The sequence below is a fragment of the Zonotrichia albicollis genome, chromosome 2 (assembly GCF_047830755.1).
Source record: "Zonotrichia albicollis isolate bZonAlb1 chromosome 2, bZonAlb1.hap1, whole genome shotgun sequence".
In the NCBI taxonomy this organism is placed as follows: Eukaryota; Metazoa; Chordata; class Aves; order Passeriformes; family Passerellidae; genus Zonotrichia; species Zonotrichia albicollis.
This window is the reverse complement of record NC_133820.1, coordinates 1,871,358-1,883,553: the sequence shown is the minus strand read 5'-3', so window position 1 is coordinate 1,883,553 and position 12,196 is coordinate 1,871,358. Positions and strand designations below refer to the sequence as shown.

The following is a 12,196-nucleotide window of genomic DNA, read 5'->3' as shown; positions in this document are numbered from 1 at the left end:
CTCAGAGAGGATTTTCACATGTAGAGATTTAACTATATTTGATGTCTCCGCTCCTAATAGGAAAAAAAACAAACCCTCCACTAGTTTCTGAGTAGAAATGGTTTTTAAAAATGGACAAAACCACACCAAGCAAAACAACAAACAAAAACACTTATAAAACTAAACTGTTGTCAGGTTTTTAATGTAACTATTTCTTTTATAGTTAATGCATTTAGTTGTTAACTCCATAAATATTTTAATATTCACTATAAATGTTTATGGCTTAAAAGGGCTGTGCAGAGAAAAGAATAACATTTGTGTGCATTTCCTGCAGTGACGTACTCTTTTAGATTGGACAAATCTGTGAGAATGGTACAAACCACAAAACTGTAGAGAAAGGCCCTCCTTCACTTAAAGTTAAATTAAAATCTGGCATTGAAGAATGCTGAGGTGTTAGGCAAAGTGAAGGAAGAAAATATGACAGTACAACTTAGAAGCTGACATGGTGAATCATTCACTCATCAAATTTTGGAAATAATTTTGTTTTCTTGTTTCTGTTTTGTATTTCCTTATGCAAAGTACTCAGTTCCTCTGAGATGAAGTAAATTATTCAAGAGGTTCATTCCAGGCTCATGTGTTACTTGTCTAATACTGAAGACAGCAGCAAGAGCTGTGGCACATCTCCAAGCTGCACTGTTGGCATCTTCATTTCCAGAGCTGGGTTTGGGTAGAGTTGACATCTAAATAGTAAATTTCTGCTCCCACAGGGGTGAGTGCACCCCTCTGTGATGCATCAGCTGTTGATCAGAGCAGTGTGGGGGGAGTGGTGAGGTTTGTCACGGGTGGGATGAAAAAAGGCCAGAATTTGACTTAGCCCACTTTTAAAAATTTACTTAGAAGTTCAATATGGTTCTACAAGTGTCTTGCCTGTACATAGAAAATGGACAATGTGTGGATTTATCAAGGACAAATTAGTGCTGTTCAATTTCTATCCTCACAGTTCCAATAAATAATTCCATTTCCAACACATGCATCTTTTAATATTAAGCAATTGCATCTGCTCTGTATTTTTAGGGTAAAAAAGCATTGCTTGAAGTTTAAAGACCACTGCTTTGGTATCACTAAATATATCTTGAAAGTTCTTAAGAAACTGCTGTTCCCCAAGGATGAAGCTGAGTTCATTAAAACACTTTTTTCATCATTAACATGATCCCAGGTGGCCTATTAACAAATAAGCCTGCTGGCTTATTTAAGATTACTTCAAGTAGAAATAGGATTGGTCACCTAGTGGAAATAGTAGCTTTCTGTGTAGGTGTTGCCCAATTTGAAACAATTACTCTTATCCAAATGTATTGTTGACACAACTAAAATTTGCATCGGACTTTTTGTTCATGTTCTTTCCCACTCCTGTTGAGCAGGATAGATTTCATCTGAGAAAAGCTTGGGGTAACTTTAATCTGCGTTAATAAACTGGGTTGAATCAGGAATTGAAATTACAGGGTTGTACTGTAAAGATAAAATAGGCAGCAATAGCCTATGGCACCCACTACAAAGGGTGGGGATGGCGGAGGGAGGTGCTTCCCAGAAAGCTGTAGTCCAGGGAAAAAAACACATTTGCAGATAGTGAAGCTGAAAATGTGGCTGTGAGTGGTGTTTGTGAAGCCTTCCAGTGAAGTTGCATCACCCTTTTGGGCAGATGGTCTTGACAGAAGTAACATGAGCTTGGACAGCAGTCCTTGGATCTCTGAGAGGAGCTGGCCCAGGGGAAATTCAAGGGCATGAGCTGGTGAGGAGCAGAGCTTGCCTTGCCTCTGGGTGTAGATGCTCAGAAATGAACATGTGGTTGGAAGGAGGTGAAGCCCTGCCTGGTGCTCATTCATTTCAGGTCACTGATAGGCAGTGCAGAAGGTCAGAGGTGCGGGGCTGCTGCTCTGCAGGACCTTGGCTTGTGAAACCAGGGGAAGAGTGCTGGACACTGTGGGAGGCAACAGATCCGTTTGGAAACAGCTGTGCCGCTGAAGGAGAGCTGGCCAGAGGGCTCAACATCAAGTTGCTAAGGATAATAGGTAGGATTCACCTCTGGGATGTGTGCTGAGTTTGTTTTATCCCAGTTTTGTTCTTGATTCTCCTCAGTTTTTCAGAAGTGCAGAAGGCTGTGGGGTGTTTGTGTTTGGCTCTGGTGTTCTTGCCTGCGTTTGCAAGCTGAAAGCTGTTCTCACAAGCACATGGAGGTTTGTTTGTGAAGCTGTGCTTTCTGAGGGGATTAGTCTGAAGTGTGAAGTAACTGTTCCTTGCTTCTTCCCCATGTTTTTGATGCCAGTTGAAGCAATTGTTACCATCTGTCTTGTATTTTTGTTCCACTGCAGCTGCTTTGGGAATATTCTAGCCTGTGCTAGTCCTTTTTACTTTTTGTGGAATAGGGTCCTCTTTGGTACAAAAAGAGAAAACAACAAGCAGTGGGCTTTAACCTTGTTAAATGACAGATCTCCTGAAAGGAATACGATGCATAGGTGCAAATTAAAATCAAGGAATTTGGGAATGTGTGAAAATGACAGGAACCATCATCTTTGTGTGCTTTTTGTATTTATCTTAGGCTTGTCAAAATGAAGAGAAGAACCATTCCACAGAAGAGCTTAGCAAGTGTGAAATCCAGGAGGAGCTGAAAAAGGCCAATAGCCTTCCTAGTCTGACTCCTGGAAGCAAAACATCAGATAAAGACAAGCAACCCCGAGAAGGCTTTTTTCATTTCCTTGGAAGCTTATTTAATATTGCAACACGATCTTCTCTGGTAGAATCTAAATCCTCTACCTTCCAAGATGAACCCAACAGATGTGAAAAGGATTTACAGAGCACAAACCCCTTTCCAAAGGACATGCAGCCAAAGCACCCCAAAATTGAAGAGCCTACAGCTAGGAAAAAAGAGGATTCTGTAAATAAAGATGATGCCATCTTAAATAATATTGGGAAAGATAACACACGGGATCTTCAAGGAAGCTGGAAACAATCCTCAGATACAGAAAAGTAAGTTTTAGAATTTGTTATTAAATATGTTGATGTTTGTGTGTGTGTGTATGAGAAATGTCTGTAATTTCTAAGGGTGTTTGGAGTGGCCCTGACTTTGTGCAGAACTCCAGTTCTGCAACTGCCCTAAATAAATGAGCAGGGGAGAAGTCAACTGCAACAAAATATAACTTTAAAGAAGTTATTTAGGCTTCTCCTGAATAGATGTGGCATTTACAAATATGTTAAGAAAAGAAGTGTAAAGAACTTATTTCCATCCATATTTTGGCCTATATAAAAACTTGAATGTTTGTTCTTTTTATATCTCAGCAGTTCAATAATTTTACTTCTGCAAATAAGGTTTTCTCACTTCTAAATCATCTTTCCTAGTTTATTTGACTGGGTGATTTTTGCTTGTGTGATTTTTCCCCCCTAGTTCTTTGGGGTTTTCCTGTGATGTAAAGAAGGTTTTGTAAAGCACTTAATTTCAATTAGCCAAAATATGGAACATTCTTTATAGAATGTTAAAAGAAGATTAAAAAAAAAAAAAAGTGGTGGGAAAGGCACTGTTGTGTGTTTGAGAGTAGAAAACTTAAAACACTGGCTGTGGTCAACACTGTGTATTACAAAACCTTTTATGACTATCATAAACATAGAAATTAGTTTTCCAGAATCATTTGTAGCTGTTATGTTGGAAATTTGGCTGCATGTGGGTCAGCACAGCATGGATTTGGAGTTAGGTGTGAATGTGTGCCTGTGGTACCTGTCCAGTTTCTGATGGGTGTGTGGAACATGGACTTGTTTGTGGGCAGTGGATCTGCAAGTGATGATGACTCAGGCTTTCAGTATGGCCCAGAATGTTTATTTCAAATTTAAGCAGAAGGTAGTGATTGGGAGTAACCAGTAAGTCTCTCACAGTGCTCCTGCTTGGATTGCAGATTTGGAGGATGGGCTCAGAAGAGACATCTTTTCTTTCTTTTAATGTTTTTTAAATTAATTTGAGTAGTGCTCAGTTTGTTTATTGGTGGCATGTGAAATGTTTCATCTCCATGTAGGAGGTCAGAGACAGCCAAAATAGCTGCTTGTTGAATTCCATTTCCATACTGGGATGTCTCCAGCACTCTGCCCTTACCTGTTATTTGGCAGAATAATTATTTGAAGCATTATATTATACATGCAGTGGCTGATCAGGATGTGAATAGGTGATGTGATACTTATTTAAGTGAAGTCAAAACTGTATTTCCACCTTCAAAATACAGTCATTAATAGTAATACTGGTTGTGTTCTCATGAGCCCTCTGGTTTGGTCTGTGTCGTGGTTGACTGGTTTTTATCCCAGCCTCTTATCATGGCATCACCCATCTGACTGTGCTTTTTCCAAGCTGCAGCTCAGCAGCATCACTGCTTTGATCAATGCAGGAGAAAAGTTCTCCTCCCCTCAGCTGTTCCCAGGAGAGCCCAGGAGCGTGGTGTTATTTGGTCTGGTTCCTGAGCAAACTGTGTTCCCTGAAACCTGTTGGACAGGCTGGGCTGCTGCATCAGTCTCTTGCTGCTATTTGCTGTTTCTGTACTATGTCCTTCACTGTCTATGCACAATTTACAGGGTAAGATGCATCTCATTCCCCTTTTTCTTCTTGTGAATTCTTCATAAAAATGTAGATTAATAGAATAAGGCATTTATCAAAGTTTGAAGAGTTTGGAAGGAGTGGGTGTTAACTCGCTGAATTGATCTCTTTGCTCTGTATGGAAATTTTTGAGTTATTTTTTGTTTTCCTGAAGTCCAAGTTACAGATGGATTTTTCAACTGACCATCCTTTGGCATTGTCTTATATTGTTAGGTAATCTTTGCAAACCAGTGTGGAGTTTTTCAGTGTAGATTTGTCTCATGGCTAGGCAAGCATGAAAGAATGTGTGTTGCTAGTTTGGAGGTAAGGAAGGGTTGACCTATATACAGAAGGAAGCTTTTCCATGGAAGATAACTTTTTGAACGGAAGAAAAATTGTCGTTTTTTTCATTGTAGCTGTTGTAAATTAGGGGAAACATTAAACCAGTCTGTGTCCTTTAAGCTCATTCTCAAAAGTACAGTGTACATTCTGCCCTTTTTGGCTTGGTATACTAACAAGTTAGACAATCTCTGTGTAACTTTAATTATGTTTTTCTCTGCCTGACCACACAATGTGAACTGCTCTTCTGAAGCAATTAGTAAAGAAAAATTGGAATGGCTGCAGGGAAGCAGAGGCTTGCATTGTTTACCTTTCTAAAAAGTTTGAATAATTGGTTTTTTAGTAAGGATAACTGTTTTTGTTTTTTTCTTTTATGGAAGTGGTTGTGCTGGATTTGTTCTCTTTTAGTTTATAAAAGTTTAAAGGATGCAGAGTAGTTTATTCTTTCCAGTACTAGCTGGGTTTTTTTACTAAATATTAACTACCTGTAAATAGCATGGCCAAACTGTAAAAATGCTCTTGGTTGCTCCCAGTTGGCTGAAGAGTTTTCTTGGGAGTGGATGCTCCAGTCACATGAGGAATGATGGGGAGAAGGGGTAAAGACAGCGCAAAGCAGCAGGAAGGTGTGGAAACCATGAAGAGCCAAGATGTGAACCTAAGAGTGATTGAGTCCTAAAAGTCATGTGAGATGTGCTAGTGAGTCATTTAAAGCCAAAGGAATTGATTCCATTGATTGCTGCATTAAACTGCATTTCAGCATTTTCTGTAGAGGCAGGATGTAGCAGAGAGCTTTACAAATCCTTGTGACCACTGCATTATTAATCTGGCAGCAGTTTGCTTTGTCCTGAGGAAGATGTAAATGAATTTGTTAATTCTACACTACAGTGAAATACTGCATTAGGGACTGTCTCTGGTTAGTGAGGAGGTTGCAATGATAAGTGGAAGAGGGATGGTTGTTAGATTGCATAATCCCCATTAGAGTTGTATAAAAAAAAGAAAGCCTAAACCAAACAACCTTTCAGATTTCAAAAACCTACCAGATGGTCTCAGATGCCTCTGCTCAGACAACCTCATTCTCCTCATATCCTTAAAGCAATATTTGGTGAAGTTCAGGGATATCAGAGTGCTCTGACCTGTAAACTGAGGTTAATTTTGGCCTCAGTGGGAGGTCTGGCACTTGGTAAAGACTTCGGTTTCCAGGCCTTGGGCCAAGGAAAGTGGAATTCATGAGCTCAGTCTGTGGAAGTACATGTTTTTGAGGGACAAAATGTGTAGGTCACGTTATTTATTCCTCCATCACCCTGGCTGGTTGGCTCAGAGGTGATCTGTACCTCAAAGGGTTTTGCTCCTTTAATCCAAACAGTGGCAAGTGGCAAAGAAGGAGCACAAAAGACAAAACCATGATACATTTGGCAAAGTCTGTAGACAACAATTACTACAAACAGTAATTGCAGCACAGAAGATGGGTGAGGAGAGTTGGGCTCAGTCTCCAGCTATTTCATCCCTCAGTCTTCCATTTTTCTGGCATGGTTGAAGGTTTCTTTGCCTTGAAGAAGTGAAAGGGAGCAAGCAATTGCAAAGTTTTCTACTTAGAGTAGAAAAACCCTCTTGCTTAGGTAAGATGGCAGCTTCTGGGTGGAATAATTCCCTGTGGCAGACTGGTAGGTATAAAGTGAAAACTTTGTGTTTATTCTTGGCCTCTGCACTCCTTAATGATGTTAAAAGACAACCTTTAGCTGATGAAATAAGCCCTAAGAATAAAACCATGGAACAGTGGGGGTGCTTCACCTCATTTCTCATTGCTGAAAGTCTACATGAGAGAGATGATGATTTCCTGAAGTAGGTGACAAATATAAGACACAGATTTGCCCTATTATCTTTCTTTCCTATAATGTAAAAGTCTTGCACTTTTATATATATTGCCTGTCACTAAAAAGCAGTGATTTGTCTTCAACATTGAGAATGGACTTCCTGCAGTGAATAGCTGCCATCTTCTCAAGAATCCCAGTGGTGGTAATGAGTGGTACCTTGTGAGGTGACTGAGGACAGAACTTTGGTGTTTTCCTCCTGCCCCAAAGATATATGACCCACATCTGTTCCATTGACTGCCTGCCATTTGTATTTTCCAGTAGATTTTTTATTTTTTTTAATATCCAGTAACAATAAGTGGATGCTACAAATAGTGGTGTGCAGAACAATGGTGCCTGTGGAACTGCACAGCTTGTTCTGGACTTCAGCAAGGAGCAGCTTTATTGCATTGCTGAAGAGAAAAAAATCAAAAATTTCCTTACTCTAAATGTTTTGATTAAGTAGTCCTGCTTAAGACAGTAATACCTGAATTCAACAAAGTATTTTAAGATCCCATCTTCTTCCTTCTGTTATGAACCTTGTAGATATGGATGTGAGAAAAAACTCAGAACCCCACAACTGCAAGGATTTTCTTACTGTATGTATAAAAGGGGGTGGGGGTGATTTCCAAAGCAGATGCTCAAAACATGCATTTAAATTTCACACCCTACTAACAGCTAGGTACTAGGAATAACTTAGTGAGAGCATTGCAAGCAATTTCATTCAGAAGGGAGGTAGCCCTAAGGAGAATGAAATTTCAGTCTGTTTACAGTTCTACTATGTTATACATTAGTGGGTTCTGTGAGGGAATTTTTTATTATTATTTATTGTATTTTTAGGTCTAGTAAACCTGTTGTTACACATTTAATTGATGTATGCTAGTATTAGCAATTAGTATTTCCCACCTTGCTACTGTCAGCAAATCCTGCCCTTTTATTTTGATAGAAATACATCTGATAAAATCCTTCAAGCTTACATAATTCTGGTTAATAGGTTTGTTTCAGAGCTTGTAATTCTCCTTTGTGTTGCTTGTCAGAAGCAGGCTTGTGGTGATAACAAAACACAGCACTAATTTGTCTGATGGATTGTTGTGTATTGTGGTGTTGATTTCAGTCAGTAGCAGCAACATTCATCTTTCCCTATAGATGCCTTTGGCAGAAAATCAAGAGTGAATGAACAGAAATTCATCACTTAGTTCCAGGCAGTGGTCTCATCAAGTAATTCCTGAGGAGAAGTGGGGAAGCTGCTGTTGCTGTTGATTTGTTGATGTTTTGGTGGCTTTCTGGCCATGGAAGTGTAGTGTTGTTCAGTTGCTGAGAGTGGCCTGGTGCCACTTGAGGAGGGGCATGAACTACCTGGGCAGCTCCACCCTTCTAGGCCAGCCAGATACCACCCAAAATCAGAAGGCTGTGCTGGGGAAGGGGCAGGATCATCCTGGCCCTGATTTCCTGGGTGACCTGTGGAGAGTGGTCAGGGGCTGTGCTGTGGGAGGAATGCAGGCTTCAAAGCATTTCTCTACCTGCCAGAGAGGGGTGCCTACCACAGTGGGATGTGGTCCAAAGGAAAGGTTCTTGTTGGTGCCAAAGCAAAGGTTTTTGTGTTTCTGAAGAAGGAAACTTTGTATTTTCAGAGTAATTCTTAGCAGATGTGTGATGGAAAATTGAGCTAAATAAATTAAGTCAAAAACTAATTCACTGGATTGTTTTCTCCAGTGAACTTTTTTTTTTTGGTAGAGTTGTTCAAGTGTTCAATGTATTCAACTGACACAAACCCTTTGCTTTTCCTACCCCACCTGAAGCTGCACTCTTGCTTCAAGAGTGTAAAGGAATGTCCTGGCTTTGATTCCTCATTGCATCTCAGAGGAGGCCAAGGGGAGTGGCTTTCTTCAGCCTTGAGCTGAGACACTCAGGGGAGCCCTCACTGCTGTCCCCAGCTCTTGCACGCCAGTGAGAAGCAGCAGCAGCTCTGCTTGTCCCTGGGAGGTGCCAGTCCGGCGCCTGAATCCCAGAGTGGGACTGGGGAAAAGCGAGGGGCAGCAGTGAGGACAGATCCCACAGGTGTGGGGTGGGGAGGCTGGCTGCTGCCAGCTACTGGGGAAACAGGGCAAAGAAGGGCCAGGAGTGATCCCCTTGTGCTGTCTCAGTCTCACAGCCTCTGGTGTTTGGGTCAGCCTTGGTGTGTACTCTCTTCCTTCAGACTCAAAGAATAGGTTTTCCCAGATGTGCGAGATAATCAAGAAGTTCTACCCTAAAGGGCAAGGGGAAGGAAAAACATTCCTTGCAAGGTCACAGAGACTGTGTTTGCTTTTATTAAAATTGTCGTTGGCTCTTAATTGCCCTTATGGAACATTAGCTTTGAAATTTCCTGCAGAATCAACTGCATGTAAATCACTTTGTTCAATCAAACTTTTGACCTTTTCAAACATACATTGTGACGTGCCAGGACACTAAGTATTTCAGACTGCAGATTTATATCATGAAGCTATCCCCTGTGGCTAAAGCATTTTCTGTCATCTAAGTTGTGTATGGCAACTATTCAGTTAGCCCACAGAGTCTTTTTTTTCAGCAAGTCTTTCTTTTTCCCATTTATTAATACCTTAAATGAGCATAGAAACCAGCTGGCTGAGTAAGCTGGGTTCCACCAGAAGGTGTTTCAAAGTGACTTTAGGACACTTGTTTCCAGATGAAGTACCTTAACGTAATTTTTTAAAAAGCTGTCAGTTAACTATACAGTGGAATAAAAGCTAAGTGGAATAAAATTAAAATAAACAGCAGTAATTTTAAGATGGTCAGAGAGGGGTGGCCAGGAGTCACAAGTACCAAATCTAGATGTCTATGAGAAGAGATTGGGGGAATTGTGCATGGATATGCTTGTTAAAGCAGCAGACTGCTGCACTGGAGAGAAAACATCTGGAAGAGTGAGGTGAGAGGGGAAAATTCACCATGGCATGTTTTGGGAGAGGCAGACTGGGCAGCAGTGCCCTGCTGTGCAGATGAGCTGTTCTGCTGGAGCCTGAGATGCTCTGTCAGTCTGTGTGCTCTGCCTCCACCTTTTGGAAAATGTATAGGGCTCTCTGCCTTCTGTGTTATTGTGTGGTACAAACGGGTTTGGAGGGATTGCCATCTCCATGGCAAACACTTGAAAAAATGCAGACAATGTGTTCTTTATGGGTGCACTGGAATGAGGCATTTAAGGTAGCAGGTTTCTTCCTGCTTCTGGCTTTCCAAATCAACAGCACTGTTTTATAACCACTGCCACTTGGGCAAGTTACACAAGATGTCTGTCATATAAGATGTCAGAACATGTTCCCCTCTCCTCCTTGAGTTAGTCCCCCTTTAACTTTTTATATCTTTTTCACAATAGAAGAAATATCTACAAGCACCTACTTTTGACAAATCTAACGTAACTCATGTTGACATCCTCTCTTGTTGCTGTCAAAGTCTTTTGTGAAACTGATTTAAGGCTTTATAGGGAATTGAATAACTTCCTGTGAGGACAGGAAAGAAGAAATCTCCTACTATTTGAAATATGTGACAAATTCACACTGGGTTCTTTGTATAATCAGGCTTTCATCTACATCCTCACATGAGCCAAAAAAAATTTTTTTGCAAAGAGTTTTTAAGGTAAATTCTGAACTGACATTCTTTTGGTGATCAGAAATGACACAAGTCTCCAGTGACACTTTCAGAAGATTTTTTTTAGTGGCACACTCTGCTTCTAAATTTGTTTCATAAGACTTACAGCTGAGTTGCTGGTGTTGCATAGGAACATGGATTTTCATTTTTTAAATGTCTTGTTGCATGGGAGCATTCAGAGTGGATACGCTTCTGTGTGCTCTGCAAGGAATTGCATTAGGACTAAAAGGTCTGCTGGTAACATTTTTTATAACAAGCTGAGGAGCAAATTCCTTATCAAAGGTCAGGGACCCTGAAGTTGCCTTGTCTGTGGAGGATAGATTGGTTCTGGTTGGAAATAAAGCTCACTGACAAAAGTCTTGTGCAGGAGAGCAGAGCTGTGTGTTGGGAGAGCCTGGCACAGGCTGGGGCTCTGCAGCTGCAGAGGGGCTGGAGCCAGCGCTCCTCACATTTGGGTTTGTGCACAATTCTCCAAGGGGAAAAGGGCTTGGAGTCTTCCGACTTCAAATTGGTCAATTGGAGCATAAAATTCCCTCAGAAGACAAATGGAGAGCAAAAAGAATTGGGAGAAATTATAAAGGTTGCAATACATACATAGGCAAAAAAAAGCTTCTGAGTACAATTTTTTGGCTGGCCTTCTGTAATAAATTTTGGTTTGGGGCTTCTCCTTGGCATCCCTTCTGAAAAAAATTTACCTATTCATCCCATATGTGGATGCCTTGAGTCTCTGAATTTCTGAGTTCACATGAAAAATTCAAAGGCAAAGTTGGGTACAGGAGACAATGGAAAGGTATGTTTCTTCTGGAATACTGGTTCCAGGTTTCTTCTGGAATACTGGTTCTCACCACGTTTGTACATAAATCTGAATTCTCCCCACTGCATATCATACAAAAATACTAACCATGAAGTAAAAGACACTCAGTACAAGCTAGTTCTTGTCAAGCTATTGATTCATAGTCATGCCTTGGTTTTGGTGGAAATGAGCGTTTGGCATCTTGCAGTACCATTTACGTGCTCACTTCAAACATGTGTCATTACAGTTGGTCTGTACAAGAATCCATAATTATTTTTTTCTTTTGGAGAAATTGTACCAATATGTGTCTGCTTGTTTTCTTAAAAGAAATTTCATCTGGATTCAGGGCGCTTGTAGGCCAACTTGTATTTTTGAGGTTGGCCAAAGTATAGACGAGCTGCTGGAGTTTGTAAAAGCTTAATAGTGATTATTTAAAGCAGGAAAGGTTACTCAGTAAGGTTAATTCTAAATAAGAGCATGATCAGGTCTTACATTCTTAAGACTTATTTTTAGTATGACTCTGATTGATGCTGAGTAAATGTACTGCTCTGCAGAACTCAATTCAATCCTTCCCCTCACATTTTTATGTTCTCTGGAGTTTTAGAAAATATTAGAATAAAATTTTCTGTGGAAAACAATAATGATTTTTTTTTTACTACCCTTTTTCTCTACTGTATTTTGGGTTTTTTTGGCTCAGAAATGTTTATGTTTTGGAGGGTTGTGAATCCTCAAGTCAGCCATTTTAACAAATGGAGTGTGTGATGTTTAGCAGCTACCACTGCTGGTATTTCTGTAAACCAAACTGATGCTATAGAAGACTACATGTAGGCATCTTACTTGGCAATTTGGGAGATGTGCTGTTTATACTGGACTTTCCTGTTTCCTCTGTGACTTAATAGATCTGACCAACAAACCCTATATTGAGCTTTTGCTCCATCAGAACTTACAGTGAATTTAATCCCAATACAAATCAAGTTCTCACGCAGTCTGAATGCCCAT

The 12,196-nt window shown here is 40.4% G+C and overlaps 1 protein-coding gene across 5 annotated transcripts in view; it reads left to right on the top strand.

Annotated features, from left to right (window-relative positions):
• Positions 1-12,196, top strand: part of CRYBG3 (crystallin beta-gamma domain containing 3) — an 85,916-nt gene that overhangs the window by 23,022 nt on the left and 50,698 nt on the right. For 4 of the 5 annotated variants that reach the window (XR_012577665.1, XR_012577667.1, XM_014273463.3 and 1 more), the window contains exon 3: positions 2,573-3,000. Coding sequence is in view for 3 of the 5 variants with exons in the window: in XM_014273463.3 (XP_014128938.2) it covers positions 2,573-3,000 (428 nt within the window). In the remaining 2 variants the exon portion in view is untranslated. Of the gene's footprint in view, positions 1-2,025; positions 2,046-2,572; positions 3,001-12,196 lie in introns of those variants that run through there. The other variant, XM_074531339.1, reaches the window with a different exon arrangement.